Source organism: Heliconius melpomene, chromosome 8 (genome assembly GCF_056956725.1).
Source record: "Heliconius melpomene rosina isolate 202511_hmr_F chromosome 8, ASM5695672v1, whole genome shotgun sequence".
NCBI classification, from domain to species: Eukaryota; Metazoa; Arthropoda; class Insecta; order Lepidoptera; family Nymphalidae; genus Heliconius; species Heliconius melpomene.
In genome coordinates, this window is record NC_140396.1 from 6,371,405 (window position 1) to 6,393,262 (window position 21,858).

At 32.4% G+C, this 21,858-nt stretch overlaps 2 protein-coding genes across 3 annotated transcripts in view; one reads left to right on the plus strand and one right to left on the minus strand.

Annotated features, from left to right (window-relative positions):
* Positions 1-21,858, plus strand: part of LOC146536916 (uncharacterized) — a 232,088-nt gene that overhangs the window by 111,311 nt on the left and 98,919 nt on the right. The gene's annotated exons all lie outside the window — the stretch shown is intronic.
* On the minus strand, positions 3,175-7,419 carry LOC146536919 (uncharacterized). The gene has a single exon (XM_085189350.1). The coding sequence runs from the start codon at positions 7,081-7,083 to the stop codon at positions 6,334-6,336; it is 750 nt and encodes a 249-aa protein (XP_085045476.1). The 5' UTR covers positions 7,084-7,419; the 3' UTR covers positions 3,175-6,333.

Sequence of the window (21,858 nt, forward strand, 5' to 3'; positions counted from 1 at the left end):
TAAAGTCCTACCCGCTGAGACACTTTCGCGCATGCGCTGCTTTAATGGTAAATACTACATGAAAAAAATGTACTGGAGTATTGTTCCTCTTAATAAGATCTACAAAAAAGTCCGCGAGAGCATATTTTTATCTTTTAAGGATAACGTGTAGTGATCATATTTCTGTCTAAAAATAGTAATTTCAATATATTTTTTATTGTGAGGGATATTTCTCCATAATGGTATTAATCCTTATCCTTTAAAATACTTTATTAAATTTCTACGTTAAACGAAGATAAAATTTGCTTTCTAAACTATTTCGAAATTGCGAATAGTTTTAGAGAAAAACGCATTTAATTATTGACACATCACGCCGTTCACACATCAACTGTATCGAGACAAGTTTCACTTATCCCTTACCATTTAATGTAGATCAAAACTGTCTTTTCTGTTTTTCATTTTAATAAGTACTTTAGAAGTTGTTACAATATCAAAAAATCCTTGCTGCGAAACGCGCCTCGCGACATTATGCTTATACAAGCGAGTCCGCCGCGCCCGCCTGCCTTACACGCATCGGTGGTTCTGTGGTAGAATGCTCGCCTGCCACGCGGGCAGCCCGGGTTCAATTCCCGGCCGATGCATTGTATTTAATTTTCGTCACAGGCAGCCACGTAGTGCTTGCTTTTCATCAAGGACAGAATACCCTCTTCATTAACCACAAGCTCGAAAAAAAATAACCCGCCTGCCTTTATAGCAACGAAGATTTAGATGCGTTTGCACGTTTTGGATAATTCGAGTTGAATGTATTATTTAATGTCATTTAACTATCTAAAAATAGTAATTTAAATTTTAACTATCTAAAAATAGTAATAATATTTTAATAAGTACTTGAAAAGATTAGTAGCACAGATTTAAAATTACGGTACCTACTAAAAAATCCTTGCTGTGTAAAACAATTGGAAAATCCTTATTGAAACTACGAAAATGCGGGTTGCATTAGGGTTTAATTAATTTTCACATTATTTTAAGTGCTTTGCAAACATACATTATATGAATAATCCAGTAGTAAAAGCGGGCGAAGCCGCAATAGGGTCGCTAGTATATATATATATATAATTTGGGTGTCTGTCCTGTTTTCTCTGACGTGCAAGGTTTCTTAATTTTTGTTCACGCTGTATCATGCATGTAGTAGGGTGGGTTAGAGAGAGTCTAGTGTTAAGACACTTTACTACTCAATTTCCGTAGATTTCTGGAGGCATTGCCAGTTGAATGGCGAAACTCAAAAAGGAAATGAAATATTTAATGAAAATATTAGGTTCTATAAATAGGCTTGCTTATTCCCAGGCGAGTGTGTAATTATCGGGAAAAGCAATCATTTTGATAACTTGAGTTTCTATATAGATAAAAATGAAATATGTTGATTTTAAATATCATATAATACATGGCTTTGGTGTACAGTTACTAATTAATTTAGTAAATAATCAACTATAATTTAGTAATTGTTAATAGAAACTTCTACGACTTTGAAATTTTTGATGAAAATTAAGAAAATATGAACAGCCTCGTCTCCAGAATTCCGTGGAAAGTGGGGAACGTAAGTGTCTTCAATGGGAACGGATCCGGGAAACAGCAGGAACCAAAAAAATAAGAAACTGTCATAAGTAATTCCATGGAAAAATTGCAAATCATGTTGTTTTTCGTACTTTCCTTAATTGATTTCTTTCTTTGCGGAGTAGACAAGACTAGAAGCATAGAAGGATTCTTTCTCCTTAGATACTTGTTCAACCTGTCAGCAACATGTTTTAAAAGCGATCCTCTTACGCGTTTAATATCCGCATTGGATCTACTAGAAATATATTCAGTATTTTAGTTCCTGTGAAGGGAAAAATAAAGACTGTATTCCTTTAAAATACTACCGTCGACATTATTACTATATATCGCTTATACAAAGTAATCTCCGCCGGAAATTTCCTTACCGCTCTATAAGAAATCAATCCCTTATACGATATTAAATTAGTCCTTAAGAAAATGGAAGACTATTTTAGTTCGTTGTCCTTCATATTTAGAGTAAGCCTGTTTGTTTTCTCAGTACCTCAAATTTAATGCATAAAAAATAAAACATCGCCTGCTTTAAGATGATTTTAGAAATCAAAATAAATATATCAAAATAAATTATTGATATAATAATTTGAAAATATTTTTGAATATTGTCTTGTTTTTTCTATATTTATACTCTACTCATAACAGAGAAAGAAAAGAGTCTTAAATGGTACGGCCTCTTGACCATTTTCCTTCTGTTTCATACACAGTCATAAAAATTTCGTCATACATGTCTTCCAGAGTTCATTCTTTGGCCGTGGGCCGTTTCCAAAAATAAATTGTGATCCCTTTTAGAATTCCGTACCTTTTAAGGAAAAAGTTTGTTGTCCGTCTGTCTGTCTGATAAGATCCTTTATCTCGGGAACTTTGGAGATAGAGTTGAAACCCTGTCAGACAGGTGGTTTTTTTTTCCTTTTTCTCTCACCACGCGCTAAAGTTACAATTTTTCAGCTTCATGCTTTATCTCACACATAGCAACTTAGAGTTAAGACACTCTTCCCATTCTCCGCCAAATCCCGGAGGCATTGCGAGTTGTGGGGCGGAAACGCCGATAATTTTTTTGTATTCTACTATAATTAGATATCACTAAATTCAATAAACATTACAATAGTTATTTTTACAATATATTTATAATATAGAGTTATAGCTCTATTTTTTTTTCTATTTTTGATCTTAAAACCTAATTAAACGGGGCATGGGTAAACAAAACAATTTCACAAATAACCCGAGGCACCCGACGTTGTAACAGCCCTGCCTGAGCCCCGACGTGTCCGTTCCCGTTACAATTATCCGTCTTTTATGACGGATAAAAGAGAACATTTTTTCCATATTTTCTTTTATCAGTCTTTTATTTATGGCGGATAAAAGAGAATATTTTTTCTTTATTTACTTATATTTCTTTAAAACGCCGTGAGTTAAGCTCGAGCTTCAACAAGGCTTAACTTCGGGAAGATTATTAAGATTATTACGAACGGTTGTTGTTTTAACGTTTCGTGTTTGTATACGTTTGCTTAAAAAAACACGAGGAAATTCGTTTTGTGTTGTTTCATTTTCTTAGAGATATGTATTCTCCAATATTATATAAAATAAATAAAATAAAATAAAATAGCCTTTATTGCTGTTCTTTACAATTAATATATAACTTGCCTTTTCTACAAACTAAATTGATTTTTAATAATTAATATCAATATTTTTTCAATAATAATAATCTAATTAATTTTATTTGTTTGTTTTTTTTTTTTTTGTTTATTCATCGGCAACTAGATATTTGTGTGAAACAGCTTGTCTGTCGACAAAGGCCTCCTCTAAAGAGTTCCATATTTTCCTGTCTTTTGCTAGACGGGTCCATACTGGACCAGCTATTTTTTTGATGTCATCTTCCCATCTCTTTGGTTGTCTGCCTTTATTTCTTTTGCTGTTTCTTGGGTACCATTCGGTTACTAACTTAGTCCATTTTTCTTTACTTTCCCTTAACATATGTCCCGTCCAACGCCATTTAAGCTGTCTGTAAGTTGTGTGTACATTTTTAAAATTTGTTTTCTTTTTAATTTCTCGTAAGTTTACTCTGTCTTTCCTTTTTATACCTAAAACACTCCGTTCCATTGCATTTTGGCAGACTTTTAATTTGCTTTCTTGTGCTTCTGTCAACGCCCATGTCTGGCAACCGTATAGTAAGCATGGCATAATGCATATTTCAAATATTTTCTTTTTTCCTTTCATTGGCATATCTTTATCCTTCATTATTTCCCTCAGAGACCAAAATCGTTTCCAAGAATTCGTTATTCTTCGTTCTAATTCCTTTTTCATGCAATTATCTGTAGATATCAGTTGGCCCAAGTATATATATTCTTTTACATATTCTATACTTTCGTTATTTACTATTATTTTTTCATTAGTTACTGTTTGTTGGGCGTTCGTCATAATTTTGGTTTTAATTAGATTCATTGTCAGTCCTGCCTTAGCACTTTCATCAGATAGTTGCTGAAGCATTAACCCCAGAGTTCCAGCGTCCTCTGAGAACAAAATCAAATCATCTGCAAAACGTAAATTGTTTAGATTTTCGCCATTTATATTTAGGCCTCTTTTGGTCCAGTTTAGGTTTCTGAAGATCATCTCCAGCACTGCTGAAAATAATTTGGGAGATATAGGGTCTCCTTGGCGTACACCCCTTCTTATAGGAAATTCTTTGCCCATAGATTCAAGTTGGACTTGTGCAGTGCTCGCTGTATAGACGTTTTTAATTATTCGTATGTATTTTTCTTGCACTCCTTGCTTTTTCAAAGCATCCCAAATATACTCGTGCTTCAATGTATCGAATGCTTTGTTAAAATCAACAAACCCTATGTAATACGTTTTATTATATTCTCTGTATTTCTGTAGTATTTGTCTTAGAGTGTGAATGTGATCTATAGTTGAGAATTTACTACGGAAACCAGCTTGTTCTTTAGGTTGATTTAAATCTAATGTGTTAGTAATTCTTTTAAGTATTATTTTTGAGAATATTTTATAAATATTGGACATTAGACTGATCGGCCTGTAGTTTCCTATATCGTCCTTGTCACCTTTCTTATGAAGCAGTATGATTGTGGATTTAGTCCAATCTTCCGGGATGGTTTCCGTTTGGAGAATCTCGTTGAACAGTTCTGTAAGTCTTGATGCCAACACTGGTAGTGCAGTTTTTAGTAGTTCATTTGTGATTAAATCTGATCCTGGTGCCTTATCTTATTTTTGTGTTTGAATAGATTTTATTGTTTCTTCCTTTAAAATTGGTGTAATCTCCTCTTCATTTAATGACGTATCTTCCTTTATTACGTGTTCTCCATTATGGCTTTGATATAAATTTTGGTAGTATTCTGTAGCAATTTGTAGTATTTCTGGTCTATTGTTTGTTGTTTTACTATTTTTATTTTTCATATGTAGAATCCAGTCCTTTTTGTAATTCATTTCTTTTAGCGCCTTCTTTATTCCTCCTGTTTTTTCTATATGTCTCTTTAATGTCGCTAATCTTTTTGTTTTTCGTTCTTTTCTAAGTTGTTCGTTTATCTTTTTGCTTAATTCTGCTATCTTGTGGCGATTATAATAATTTTTATTTTTCCCTTGTAATAGTTCCTTCCGTTCTTGTAATAATTGCTTACTTATATATGATGTCGCTATCTTACTTGTCATGTTTACTTTCTTTGTTTCTGATTTTAGTTGTTTGATCAATCTGGTGTATTTATCTTGCATCGATATATTTTTTTTTCCATTTTCCACTGCTTGCAAGGAGGTTTCGAGGTTGTTTAGAAGTATATTAATGTTACCAGTGCATTTGATGGCTTTCATATTGTTGTGAAATTGTCGTGCTTTTTTAGCACATGTCCCTGAGAGTTTTGCTCTTACCATTCTATGATCTGTGTTAAAATTAAAGTTGCTTAAAATAGACAGGTCTTCAAAAACTTTTACATCGTTAGACAGAACATAGTCGATCTCATTTTTATACCGCCCATTAGGAGATATCCATGTCCATTTCTTTGATATTTTCTTTTTGTAAAAACTGTTTAGGATGCTTAATTTATTTTCAATAGCAAAGGAAACTAATCGTGAGCCATTTTTACTTCTGTTGCCAAATCCATGGTTTCCTATAGTATATTCTTCTCCACTTTTTTGTTTTCCAATCTGTCCATTAAAATCCCCCATAACTATTATATTTTTGGAAACATTTGCAATAGTGAATTGTAGGTCTTCATAGAACTTTTCAATTTTTGCTATGTCTTCTCTTCTACTTGATTCTGTAGGCGAATACGCCTGTATAATAGACCATTCTTTCTCTCCCTCTCCATTTACAGGTAGTTGAATATTGAGGAGTGCAATCCGTTCTGAAATCCCTCTTAATTCCTTTATGTTTTTGGCAAAGTTTCTTTTTATCATAAAACCGACTCCGTATAATCCGGGCGTCTCCCCGATATGGTATAGTATATATGTCCCATGGTCTTCAATTCTTTCCCCGTATCTCCTCACTTCGCTAATACCAATGATATCCCATTTTATTTCATCTAATGCTAATTCTAGTTCTTGTAGTTTTTCGGTGGTTCCTAATGATCGACAGTTTATAGTTGCTATATATATACCGCTAAATTTCTTTTTTCCGTTTTTATTTATCTTTAGAGGGTCGTGGTCATTTTCCCCCACGAGGACCAGTCGGCTTGGGGGAGGTAAGTTTTTTCTATTGTTGCTGTTTTTATGCTGTTGTTTATTCCGGTTGCCGATGCCTATTTGCTATTGCCTATCGTCCACCGTATAGGAAGAGAGGGAGTTGGATCTGCCTCTCATTACATCAAAAGCGTTGCGCTTATTTTTTTGTGACGACGTCCAGGCTTGTAATTTTTTGGTTTGTGTATTATCCCGCGGCGGAGAAGATAAGTCTCTTTTTCTTTTTTCGTTGGTTGTATTATTTTCCTTTACTATTAGCTTGTCATGTTTAAGATACGCGAAATTTCCCTTCATTCTTTCCTCTTTTAATTTCGTTTGTAACATTTTCCTCTTCTCCAGAACTTCTTTAGAATAATCCTCTGCAATATATATGTTTTTGAGATTTTTCCGGGCTTTCATTATCTCATTTTTCTTCCATAAATTTACAAAAGAAAGTAAAACAGGTCTCGGTTTTCCGTCTGGGTATTTTTTACCGATGCGATAAATTTTGTTTATTTCAGAATCCTGGATGTTTATGCTTAAATCTTTATTGAATATCTTCCTTGCCGTTTGTATTAGTCCTGACTGAGAGTCTTCTTCCTCTTTTAATCCAAAAATAATAATGTTGTTTTGTCTCTTATCTCTTTTCAAATATTCCATCTCTTTTTCAAGGCTCATTATTTTTCCTTTTAAATTTTTGTTTTCCGCTATAATAGGCTCTATTTTTTTATTAATTTTTTCCACGATTGAATTAGTTATAGACTCTTTCAATTCAGCCATCTGTTTCTCCATTTCGATTTTCATCTCTCCAAATAGAATTAGAAATTGATCCTCCATGTTTAAGTTTTAACTTTGCGTATAATGGAATACAGCGGTAGAGTGGTATTTTTACGTTGGCAACACCGACGTAATTGATGAATGTCACTGACACGTCAAGTCTGTCAAGTCTATTTGACAGCGCCTAAAATCAAATGCAATGTGCTCTTATTTAATTATATCTCCTTATTTTCACGTTTATTGCACCAGATTTAATAGTTCTACAACTCCACAGCACGTATAATTGTGTCTTCCACTATTCACCGTGCTCTAATTGCTCGTAAATTATTTTTAATCACAATAAGTTTGAGAGCTGCACTACAACGATGTTCACGCTTTGACAACCGGAACCGGAAAAAAAAACCTCCAATATTATATAATTAACAAGAAATAAAATTTTAATTGTATTATTGAGAATTTTAATAAATAAATAAATTTATCTACTAATTAAGTCGAAAGTCGAGTCGAGCGAAGAAATGGAAAAAATTAAACGTAAATATTTATTTATGTTTATATTTCCATTTCATCGCTCTGGTGTCGAGAAGCAAAGCCTCCGGAATTCGGCAGAAAGTGGAGAACGAAGTGTCTTACCACTATGTTCCCTCTGCCTACCCTGCTGTGAAACTGACATAAAATGAAATAAAAATTAAGTCGAAACAAAAGAAAATGTATGGGCGCCATCATCTAACAACTACCACACTAAGTGCAGGAGATTTATTTAATGCTAGTATGTCTGAAAACATTGGTTATGTGCATTTTCTTATTTTCTTATACCCACAATGATAACAATGCTGATTATCAACGCGTGTAAAAGACTCTTCTCTTACTATTTTAACACAGTTTTTGATCAATTTAATTATTATTTAATTATTTGTTTTAGCTTAGAAATATTCTAAGAACAATATTTCTGTCTTGTTAAACATAAATATATTATTTATTGTGAAATTGTTTTGTTATATTAGATCCCGTCAAAAACATAAATGTAAAATGAAAGCCAAGTTTAGTAATAAAACATATGCTTTCAGCGATAAAAGAAGTGAGATGTAAATGTATGCCAAGTTCAATGGTCAGTCCTGAAATTTATTTTTAACAATATAAAATATTTTATAACAACTGTAAACGCCCATTCTTCTTACAACTTGGAGACTTTATTTATGTGAAATATCTGATTTGGCTAGTTTTCAAATTAATTTACATCGATATAAATGAATGTATTCAAATTGTATTCTACTCAGATTCTATTGTAAATTCATAAGAAAACTAGCCAAATCAGATATTACACATAAATAAAGTCTCCAAGTTGTAAGAAGAATGGGCATTTACAGTTGTTATAAAATATTTTATATTGTTAAAATAAATTTCAGGACTGACCATTGAACTTGGCATACATTTACATCTCACTTCTTTTATCGCTGAAAGCATATGTTTTATTACTAAACTTGGCTTTCATTTTACATTTATGTTTTTGACGGGATATCATTACTTTTTGTACAGAAATCATAAGTAGAAAGGTTTATAATGTAATCAAAATCAAAATATTCTTTATTCAATTTGGCCATTACAAGTACTTTTCCTATAAGAAGCTACTACGGCAAGAAACTCAAGAGTTGCTCTTTTTAAAACATAGTTTAGAGTAAGGGCTTCATAGGACATTTCTGTTCGCCAAATAAACCAAGTAGGACACCATTGTGATAATACACTTCTATCTTAATCTATACTCGACGCACAACGTAATAATGGTTCAAAGTTTGTATGGAAAAAAAAATAAATCGGCACCGATTTTTATAAAATTTGAAATTTAGATTTTTAAAAGTATTTAATTGAACACGTGTTTCATCGTTTTCTAGAATTCTCCCCCTAAGGGTGCAAATAAGGGGTTGAAAGTTTGTATAGAATTTTTTTTAAATCGGCACCAATTTTTATAAAATTTGAAATTCAGACTCTTAAAAGTATTTAATTGAACACATGTTTCATGGTTTTCTAGAATTCTTCCCCTAAGGGTGCAAATAAGGGGTTGAAAGTTTGTATGGAAAAATCTTTAAAACGCCACCGATTATTATAAAATTTTTAATTTAGACTATTAAAAATATTTAATTGAACATGTGTTTCATGGATTTCTAGAATTCACCCCCTAAGGTTGCAAATAAGGGGTTGAAAGTTTGTATGGAAAAATCTTTAAATCGCCACCGATTTTTATAAAATTTGAAATTTAGACTCTTAAAAATATTTCATTGAATATAAGTTTCGTGGTTTATTTTAATTCATCCCCTAGGGGTGTAAATAAGGGGTTGAAAGTTTGTATGGAAAAATCTTTAAAACGCCACCGATTATTATAAAATTTTTAATTTAGACTATTAAAAATATTTAATTGAACATGTGTTTCATGGATTTCTAGAATTCACCCCCTAAGGTTGCAAATAAGGGGTTGAAAGTTTGTATGGAAAAATCATTAAATCGCCACCGATTTTTATAAAATTTGAAATTTAGACTCTTAAAAATATTTCATTGAACATCAGTTTCGTGGTTTATTTTAATTCATCCCCTAGGGGTGTAAAAAAGGGGTTGAAAGTTTATATACAAAAATCTTTAAATCGCCACTGATTTTTATAAAATTTGAAATTGAGACTCTTAAAAATATTTTATTGAACACGTGTTTCAAAGTTTATTAGAATTCACCCCTAAGCAATAAGCAAGCGAAGCTGTACTGTACTGTACAAATCTACTGCAGCCTTTATTTCGGAAGTAGCTCCGTACGTAGTTAAGCAAAGCATGTCTTCTTTAGAAGAGTAAGGATTCCCGTTTCGAGTGCTAGTGTAGATACTTAAATTATTCCAGTTACGACATACGTACTCTACTATAGTCTCGCGCAATTTATTAGTTTGTTGTATATCAATACGCTCAAACAAAGAATATGCAATAGCATGGAAGAGACAGCTCCCATCGGGAGGCATTGGAACAATTCGGTGTAAGGTTCTTGTTTCACCCACAAGCAATTCTATTGAACGACTCATTGTTCAACATGTCTTGGAAAAAATATAAACAATAAGTTTATTAAGTGCTGACGGTACAAATCTGAATTGATATGATTTCAAGGTCGACTTCGTTCTCTGCCGTTTCCACAAGTGTTCCTAAAACCAGTAAAATCATGAAACCCAGGCCAAAAAAACCATTAAAATATGAGCGCCTTCGTACAATAAAATATATCTAATATAATTAGGTATTTACTTTTTTATTATTGTCAATAATATTATGTTTTAAGATGATATTTAATTATATATGAAAATAGATTATATTTATATATGAATCTCGACTATAGTTTTTATTTTGTTGATTAAATGACAGTTGTCAGATTAGAAAGTAATTAATGTATGCTGCGTTTAGAAATCTGATATATTTATTATTAATTTCATTATTTTGTTGGAATAACTCAACACGCAATGCCTCCAGAGTTCGATGGAAAGAGGGGAACTGAGTGTCTTAACACTAGGTTCCCTCTGTCTACCCCGCTATGTGTGGGATACATCGTAAAGCGGATTTATTTATTTTTTATTATTTTGTTTAAGTAATTTTTAATTTTCTCTTTTTTTCTCTTATTTTTTTATTAAGAATTACTTAAATTTTTACTGTTAATAATTACTTTACAATTACTTCTGTTAAGATAGCTGGTAGGCTGACAATATATCAAATTAAAAATAAAATCAGCTTCACGCTGTATCCCGCACACAGCAGAGTAGACAGAGGGAACCTAGTGTTAATACACTCAGTAACCCCACTTTCCATCGAATTCTGGAGGCATTGCGTGTTGAGTCACGGAACTCTCCGCCGCGCCTTGCCTCGACACCAGAGCGAAGAAATGGCGATGAAATAAGTTTAAATAAATATTTCATTTCCTCGAGTGGGAATCGAACTCACTACCAGTCGGTTTAACAGTCACACTTTGTGCCCCTGTGCCACGACTGACCTTACAGATAGTATATTATTCTTAAATTTTATATATATTTCTATCATTATAATTATTTTTTTTATATTTATTTTTTAGTGTATTTTTTTCTGTTTTAGGGTTCTGTACCTCGAAAGCAATAAAACAAAACCCTTATAGGATCTTATATAGGACTTAGTACTTAAATATTGTAATAATAATTTAATATCAAATACGTTAATCGACTATGCAAATACTCTTAGTATAATAAGTACTAAAACATATGTTTAAATTATAATAAATAATAATGAAGGATGTTAATCCATTTATTATATTTTTATATTTTTACGTGAAGCCCTTGAAGTCCACATGATGGCAGGCTTTCTCAGGACATAAATTAGAGGCATTTTCAGCTACAAATGGAGACATATCTTATCTTAAAATATACTTGAAAGCATCGTGTTGTTTTAGATGGCTTACGTAAGTAATAGTGAAGTTATTCTCCATAACAAATAAAATATTTACTAACGCGTGACATAAATTAAAGCAACATATATAAATACTGCATTGCTCTTATTTTTTTGTCAGGCGCTAAGCCTAAAAATCAATTATCATGAACTTTGATTGCTATGATTTCTTTACAGGCACTATAAGTAAATGTTCCTAATTGAATCTATTTATTGAAAAATTATAAGAAAATATTTAAAAAATACTAGTTTCGGATTTTTCCCTTGACATACACCCAATTACTTAACCGGATGCTAAATTTCACCATTCTAGGTCATCTGGAACTTGGTTAACATTAAGGTCTATAGGTCAGTCACCCCTCTAAAAATTTACGATTTTTGGACGTCATTATCTAAATAACTGTTTGAGCTGTGTTTATGAAATTTAATGCACGTATACAGGTAGGGGGTCTAAATATTTGAGCCAAATATGACAGGTTTAGGTGGAATAGTTTTTGAGTTACGAATAGGTAAAAAGTGGCTTCAAATGGTTCGTGTAAAATAACACACGGTGCTGCTCGCCAGTTTTGTTTGTAAAAATACTTGGCTACGCGCTCCGCGCGTTTTAAATATAAATTATATATTGTTCTTAGAGAAATTCTAACCTTAAAACAATTCTATTAAAGATAATCAAGAAATATCTTACGTTAGGTAACAGCTATTTTTATGTCTGATATTAATTTTGCTAAGAATTTTTCTAAGAAGAATAAACTGTAAAACTTTTCACGTGTACTTTCTATATATAAAATATTAACCATCTATTGGATTGGTGTACGACAAAAGACTACAAAACATCCTTTCAACTCCAATATCGGCTTTTTCAACTCTTAACGAACCATTCAAAGAGAACAATACACTTGACCGAGTTCGGACGGCTCGTGTAAACAGACCACCGGTTACAATGCAAACTAGAATAACCTTCAAGCGTCCCCGGGGGGGTAACTTCAGCGTTTTTCACGTCAAAACTGCCGTATCAGCCTAAGTCCTTTGTTATCCCGCAGTTTACCATTTCACTGGGGGCGACGCTACTGTGTTTTACGTCCAACTTTCTTGGAATCCATCCAATATTGGTTAAAATAAATTTTGCGAAATCCACAACTTGATAGGTGAAAATACGGTGAATGATGTGGAACTTACATTATAGTTTAGTATGGTTCTCAGCTTCACGCATATAGCAGAGTAGGTATGATAGGTATGTATCCCGCATATAGCAGAGTAGGCAGAGGGACCCCAGAAGTTTTAAGACCCTGAGTTCTCCACTAATGTTAAGTTTTTCAAGGTTTTGCGTGTTGAGTCGATTAGTTCAACACCGAGTTTTCGCCTCGGTGCCAGAGCCTATAAATAGAATTATTAATAAATAATAATTCATTCCCCCGAGTGGGGATCGAATCCACAACCGTTATGTCAATATAGTTCTATTTATAGTACCTAAAGCTCACCATCATCACCAAACTTCAGGTTCGAATATCTCATCGGTGCCATAATGATTATCCCTTATTTAAGAAAGTCAAGATGCCAAAATGTAATTAAAATCCATTTAAATTACTTCTACTCGTTTCAATTTATCCTTGTATTGATTTTGGGATTTCTCTCGATGTCGAGCTTTAAATAACTTAATTCGCTTAAAGTTTACTTTTGAGGGCGTCGTAGCGCAGGGGCACAAGCGCGTAACGCGACGGTTGTGGGTTCGATGTACATTCGGGGCAATGAATTACTATTTATTAATATTTTTATTTCTTCATTCTGATAGAAAAGCAAAAAACGGCGTTAAGTTCCGCCAATCAACACGTAATGCCTCGAAAATTCGGACAAAGGTGGGGAACGGAGTGTTTTTACGCTAGGTTTCCTCTGCCTACCCTGCTGTATGCAGAATAAAGTGAAAAGCTGAAACAAAAAGAAGTAGATGTCTTATTTAGAAATTAAAAATCAGAAAGATTTTTTTCGTTCAATGGACATTTTATGAAAATATAATGAAACGTTATGAACAAAGTCGACTTTTTCTTTTATTGCACGGTTGCTACGAACAAACAGCGAGGGAACTCTATAATAATATATAACGCTTGCTTACAGAGAGAAGCCCTGATATTGACATTTTTCCTGTTGTCGATCGTATATATGTAATATTGATGTTGTAGGTACTATTAAAATAAATATTCAATATTGAGATATTTGGATATGTAATGTAAATAACTTTACTTTGTATCGAAATCTTGCTATTTCAATTACGAAAAAGTTCCAAGTAAAAATGTAATAAAGGATAAAGGCTCACTTTTATATGGAATAGTGATATTATTGCTCTTCAAATACGTTGGACACATTCGCTTATTCGTCACACTTTTATTAAATTTTCAAAATGGAAAACTTGAAAATTATATTGTTAAATTTTAAATATCCATACCTATATTATAAATTCGAAAGTAACTCTGTCTGTCTGTCTGTCTGTCTTTTACGCAATCAGGGCCAAACCCCTAATTTAATTGTAATAAAATACTCATATGATACTTGAGGGTCCCAGGATGAACATAGGATACTTTTTTTTCTCATATTTGTAATATTTTCGATATATACTAATATATTAAAATACTTATTAATTTGACATGCAATTTATTCCGCCATGTTAATAACAACTGCCGTTGCTAAGCAACGATTTGCAAAGTTTGTTGTTCGTCACCCAAAATGAGCTTGCTTAACGCATCTCTCTATTGAAAACTGAAATAATTTCATAAATATATTTAATAAATATTTGTATAGTTCAAGCGGGCGTAGCCGCGTTCGGGTCCACTAGTTATTATATAAAAATATTTTTTTCTCAGCTTCATGCTATCCCTCCCATCACTCAAGTAGCAGTGTAGGCAGAGGGAGCCTAGTGTTAAAAGACTCCATTCCGTTGCGTGTGGAGTCTTTTAACACTACGCTTCTAAAATTTGACGGAAAGTGGGGAGCGGAGTGTCTCAACGCCGGGCTTTGCCCCGTCACCGAAGCGAAGAAATGAAAATAGTATTTCATTTCCTCGACTGGGAATCGTACTGTCGAACTGACAACCACGTTTATAATACACGCAAGTCATATCAATCATCTCTACAAAATATTTTTTGTATAGATTTTATAACTAAGTAATTGGTTATAGAAGTTATAAAATTAATAATAATATCACTTTAAGCAAATTTCTAATTTAACTATCATAATTTACCAATTGTATTTGTGCCGACTTTATCTTGTTAAGCATTAATTGAAATCCCTTATTATAATATTTAGGGTTCATAGAACTGGTCTGCTTACTCATTGATATTGTTTATCATCTATACCTTTCAAAGCAAACTACTATTAATACAGAGAAATTTATAAACAATGGTGCAAAACTATATGTATAATTTTTTATTCAACAGTTTCACGCTGTATCCCGTTTGCAGCTGGGCAGAAACCCAGTGTTGAGTCACTCCGCTCCCCACTTTCCTTCAAATTTTAGAGGCGTTGTGTGTTGAGTGGAGGAAATCAATGCCTACCTAGCTATGCCTCGATACTAGAAAACTGTGAATGAAATCCACAACCTTGTGCTTCTGGATTTGGTCTCCGTGAACACACTGCACCTATTAATTCTATATAACAACCATTTGTTACAAATTAAAAATACTCCTAAAATGATAATAAATTTCCCCTAAAAAACTTACTTCTTAAATTAAGGCGTCGTGACCTTTCACAGCAACGGCCGATATATTAAAAAATAATATCTTCTTTTTATGCGCTAATTTCCTGACCCCAATCTTAGTATCTCGGCTTAAAACGTGCAGCTTATGGCTTAATGGAGCAATTTAGCATAATAAATGCGGTCAACCGCAAGAGAACGGCCATCTTTAAACCACCACTTAAACTATTTTAGTTGAAAAAAATTGGCATGAACTACTAAGACTTAAATGGTGATAACCATTTGGAACAATTAATTTTATTGATATATCTTATTTTATAGTTGTTTTTGGTGAAATTCAAGTATTTTAATTCCTGATTCTGGAGGCATTGTGTATTGAGCGGTGGAACTTAACGCCGTGCATTGCCTCGAAACCAGAGCGAAGAAATGAAAATATTGACTAATATTTCTCAAGTCTCGAGTTAAAGGCACAAGCATGTGATATACTATTGAAATGGAAGAAGAACGGAAGATCCATATAATATTATAACTTTTTATATAATATAACTTCCAATATTTCACAATAAAAACAGAAAGCTCTTATATTAGAACTAGCTTATTATATTATTTTCTTATGAGATCACAAAAAGTTTTCATTTTGACGTTCTTAATAGAATATTTCATAACGTACATGCATCCTCCGCGACACCATGATGGAGCGGTACAAGCGAAGCGAAGTAATGAAGTCGGGAAAAATGTAATAATTGTAAATTGCCTCGACAAAGATATAACATTTTCGATTGAATCTACTATATGATGCTTATTACGTTTAATATTTGTTCACGTTTTGTGGAAAAAGAATTGAGAATATAGTGCTGTGTCACTCTGTTTTTCACTTTTTTCTGTTTGAAGTTTCGTATACGCTTGTAAATTATATGATAATACATAACTAGTATTATAGTTAAAGTTTAATCAAGTGACGAATGGAGGCACTCGGCGAAGAGTTTTCGCTCTGCGTTGAGTTCTACAATTATTACTAGTGGAGTGTCTTAGCACTAGGTTTCCTCTATATGCGGGATACAGCATAAAGCTGAAAAAAGTGTAATGAAAAAAAACGTCCGTATCTTAAATGCATGCTTTAATACCAAAGTATCAAATATTGTATGGAATTTAATTGCAGTTTCTATTGTTTCTCTAACAATCGATATATGTAGGTTACATATAACATAGTTATATACCTATATACTCGTATATAAAATCGAAAGGTCACTCACTCACTCATCACGAAATCTCAGAAACTACATGTGCTAGGAATCTCAAATTTTGCATAGGAGTTATTTATAGGACGTAGGTGCTCGCTAAGACGGGAATTTGCTATATTCGACTCCTAAGGGGTTGTTTTTGGGGTTGAGAGTTTGTATGAAACTTCGTTACTGTAAATGCTAGGAGTCTCAAATTTTGCATGGACGTCACTTATAGGAGATAGGTACTCATGGAGACAGAATTTAATAATAATGTAGTTCACGCAGGCGAAGCTGCGTGCAGGCCGCTAGTATTCTAATATAAGTAAAACAACGGCAAATGAGACCATCGTGGCGTAGGAGTGTAGCGCGTGGATAACCACCAAGTCTAATGCACATAGAGATTACGAATATCTAATCTCACATACGAGAATTTTGTATTGAAAATACAAAACTTTCACTGTATATGTTTTAATAATACGCGAAGTTTGATATGCAGTGTATGGAACTCTATTTTAAATTATAAATTTAAGAGAGAAAACAACAATAATTTAATGAGATAAACAAAATATATATTTTTGTATTGTTATTATATTATAATACATTTTGACTATTAAATTTGAACTTGTCGAGCGAAACGGGTTCGATTCCCGCTCTGGAGAATTAATTATTATTATTTCCGCGCTAAGGTAACAAGGCAAAGCACGGCGTTGAGTTTCGCCAGTCAACATGCAATGCTTGGCACTATGTTCCCTCTTCCTATCCTGCTATACGCGGTATACAGCGTTCTTAGAAAAAAATTGAGCATTAAGTGGGGATTAACCTTATTATACTTATTGTACCTCAGTTTGGTTTAAACACAAGATTAATTTCGCATAAAAATCCTCAATTTAAATAAATAATAATATTTTGTATTTTTATATTATCATGCTTAAGCTGATTTCTTATCATTTTTATTATTATACCAACTAAAAATGGTATTTTTTGTATATATTTATTTAAATACAAATATAACCTATTAAAGGGAACTAAGTTCTAAACTAATAATAGTAACTAAATTTTAGTTTTGCAATATATTCTATATCAAATATTATATTACAAAGTTCGAAACTCCGATGACGATTTGAACGGATTTACCATCGACCAATTATAACGACAAAATGAAGTTGTCAAATAATCTATAATTAAATTGGATTCATTCATGAATTATATTTATTATGGAAATAAATTGAACTGCATTTCCTATTTTGTATAGTAAATTAAGTTTAATGAGATATGTTTGTGGTTTTTTTTATTAAAATGTGGATTGAATTGAAAGACAGAGGGAGCCTAGTGTTAAGACAGTCACATGCTTGTGCTCCTTAATCACGAAATGCCACAAAATATTATTAATAATAATAATAATTCTTTATTGCACACATAGAACAAAAAAAGATAATATTAAAAGATACAGTTCATTTAAAGATACAAGGATGAGCAATGGCGGCCTTATTACTAAAAGCAATTTCTCACAGGCAACCACAATAAAAATCAAGAAATTTATTTAAATTTATTTTATTATTATTAATATTAAATAAATACTCTAATAAGGAGAAAAACTTTTTAATTCTACCCCCACTCTTAGCTGATGAATACCATGGCATCTGCTATGTGATGGATCGTTACACAATCTCAAACAAAAGTAGGTCAAAGGAACGTGACGCGGCCGTCAATTAAATGGAAAACACTCGACTGAAATGAATTAAGACTTTTTTTTTGTGAAATTTGAAAAAAATGTTTTAAGAAAATTTTATTGGTGATGAAAAAGATTTTTTTTAATTTGTAACAATAAATATAATCGACCGCAAATTGTTATTTTTCTTTATAAAATTAAAATGTGCTGTATTTGTAACCTAATTTACTAACTTTTACTTCAGTAAAAGTGATTTAGAATTTTTATGTTTCTTTTTTCTACAAATACTTCTTTAATAATTGACTAAAACTGTCAATCTTAGCAAAATTTAAATATTGAAACGACTAATTTGAACTGAACACAGAATTAGTTTTAAAACTTTTATAATCTTTTATTATTACCTAAAAATTTTTATCGCAAATAGTGTTCGAAATAGTATTCTGTAGTAATATCCCCTCGATCGGGTCATAGCTCACCATAACGAGGCTTTACTGCCCTCCCCGGGCTCGTAAATTTTGCCTACTATTCTTTTCCCTATAGGATTTCCAAAATTTATTCTGTCGACACTGATAGCCGCATTTATTTCACTTGTGACTTAAATTTAGTGATATTGTTGAGATATTTTGATTTATACAACTGTTTTTGTGGTTAGCCTCAAATTTTCAGCATAAATTGGGGTTTAATATATTTTTTATCACGCATTCATATGAAGGTAGTAGTTGAAAATAGTAATATTTTAAGCTGTCGTGGCGCAGAGGCACTAGAGTGTGACTGTGACGTGAGGGTGGGGGGTTTGAACCCCACTCATAAATTTCGTCCCTCTGGCAACAAGACAATAAGACCGGCGTTGAATTCCGCCAATCAACATGCGATGCTTCGAAAAATTCGGCGGTAAGTTGGGAACGGAATGTTGAACACTATGTTTTCTCTGCCTACCCTGCTGTGTGCGGGATGCAGCGTGAAACTGATTTTGATAGTAATATTTTACGGCACTTTCAGAAAAACCGATACGAAAAATACCTCTATAAAGTAATATTAGCTCTACCGCCACCTAAATCAATCAAGTTCATGCATTCTAATGAGGAATAAAAAACACGCGTCGAACGGGAAAGAAAATTACAGTGCAATTTTCAGCAGGAAAAAAAGTCTTCATGCATGCATTAAATACTCTTCCGTTGCAAAATTTCATATTTTATACGTACTCTAGCTGAAGTACGTTTACACACTCGCTAAACCAGCTATTCTGCTGCGATCCACATATTCTCTCCAGATTGGATGGAAATAGATATTTGTGATGAATTTTTACGGGAAAACTTTCGCTAAAAGTTATAATTTTTGTTTTTTTTATGACAGTGAAATTGTATGTGAAGATAATAGAAAATTATTATATAATATTTATTTTTATTTATGGTTTGACGTAGCATTTCTTTGGTCTGTGTCGAGGCAAAGTGCGGCGTAGAGTTCTGCCGCTCAACACGCAGTGCCTCCAGAATTCGACAGAAAGTGGGGAACGAAGTGTCTACACTACGTTTCCTCTGCCTGGCTCTGCCAGCAGGGCTGTGTGCGGGATACAGAGTGAAGCTGGTTGACGTAGCATAAAATGTACATATATTTTTCTCAGACTCTTTTTTTTTTATTTTAGTTGTGTTTTTTTATTTTGTTGAATGCAGTAAGGAGAAGTTAAGATAGATAAAATTTACATAATTAAACACATACATAGTAGGTATATGTATTACATAATGCTGTAAAGAAACTTGTGCCGCCCGTAGCTAACCCGAGATTAGCTAGCAAAGCAAAGTGAAGTGAATATTTAAAGTAAACAATAAACCAATATTTCTTTTAAAATAAAAAAAATACTCGTTTCTAGCAGAAAAAGCTATGGAACAAGTTATTTAACGCTAATTAGTAGAAATATATTTGTCGAGTTCCTTGTAAATAAACGGTGACATTTTTATTTACGGCTGCTCTGTAGGGATGTCGGTAGTGAGAAAAAAATATTGATATATCGATGTCTCGATATTTATTAAAATATATCTACATACATCTATATCGATATATCGATTATTGGATGAGCTTTCGTTTTATTAGAAGTATGCATTTGTTTTTTAAGGTAATAAATATTATATCGATTTTGATATAATTTGCGATTTTGGATATTTTGTATCGATATATCAATTAAAAATTGAACATATAAATTAAAAATGTCGATATGTCGATATTTTTTCAACAAACCTAGTGCTAGAGTCTAATTAAGACGGGGGCCGTTTGAAAGACCCCGAAATACATTAAACGTCCTTCATTAACGCAACGCCTTGACTTTCCCTGATGCTGTGAGGAAAATTGTTACTGTCTTAAAGTAAATTAATAATCTTCTCCATGGTACTAAATAGGTAGATATGCTAAAATTCCTAATGAGCCACTGGAGTTTTTTCTGTAAAAAAACAATGTTTGCGTGTAAATTATTTTGATATTTTATGCTTAGATTTACATAAAATTCTTAAATAAATCAATTTAAATGTAAGTGAATTTGACAATATTTTAGTTTTTTTGTCCTTTGGTTAATTTGAAATTGTAAATCTACACAGATTATAATTGTATAGGTTCAAAATATTTACATTTATTTAGACACGAGAACGAATCAACTAATTTTTTGTACTTTTTACTTAACTGTACAAAACTCCTGCGTCAGACTTTCTTATACTAACATAATTATGTGCAAAAAATAAAAAAAATACTCTACAAGTTAATAATTTCAACTTAACTTAAAAATAAATGCTATTTATTGAATAAAAATAAATGACAGTATAAAATCACTACCAAAACCATATACGTGCCAGGAATTATCAGCAAAAGAATTAGTTAAAGTTTTTCTCTTTCGTTAATTATGAACAAGTATTCCTCGCGTGTGCCGGGTATTAGGTTTTCAGGGACGTGCGACATTCACAGATGTGGTATTTCTTTATCTATCTATCTATCTTTTATATATATATATATACCGCCTTTTCAATATACTTTGATTCTTTTATTTTATTTTTTTATATATATTTTTATATATAAAATATTAGGATATATTTTTTATTAGGATATATTTTTCTTTTTGAAAAAGAACAGTTTTTCGATTTATTGTGACAAAAGGAGACAAATAAGATATAATGTTTGGTGCTTGTTACTTGAATAAAATAACTAATATAAAGAAGTTATATTTCATATTTTTTTATCACTAGAGTCGATAATTATTTTCATATTCACTTTCTAGTAAAAGTCCAGCACAGCGCGCGGCATTCCACTATACAAATTCAATACATTGATTTCGAAAATCGGGAATTCAGAAATTTGAAAACACTATGTCTAGAAACACTTCATACAAAAAATAAAAGAAATAAATAAATAAATCAGCTTCACGATGTATCCCGCACACAGCAGGGTAGGCCGAGGGAACCTAATGTTAAGACGCTTCGTTCCAAACTTACTGCCGAATTCTGGAGGCATTGCGTGTTGAGTGGCAGAACTCAACACCGCACATTGCCTCGACACCAGAGCGAAGAAATGTAAATATAAACGTAAACAAATATTTCACTTCCTCGAGTGGGCATCGAACCCACAACCGTCGCGTTACAGTCACACCCCTGTGCTGCTGTGACGGCTTCAAACTTCATAAACAATGAACTGAAAAAATATTACAAATACATAAAACCCGTCGATTTACCAGAAAAAACTCGCCAATTATAATCGCAAGGGAAATTTAAATAAAAAAACAGAATACTTTCATTTTATAGCCATAATAAAAACTCGTGATAGTTCTGAAAACCGAAGAGCACCAAATACAGAATGTACCA

What these genes read in the sequence shown, in the direction of transcription:
- LOC146536919 (XM_085189350.1), bottom strand. Translation starts at nt 7,083, where the DNA reads ATGGAGGATCAATTTCTAATTCTATTTGGAGAGATGAAAATCGAAATG.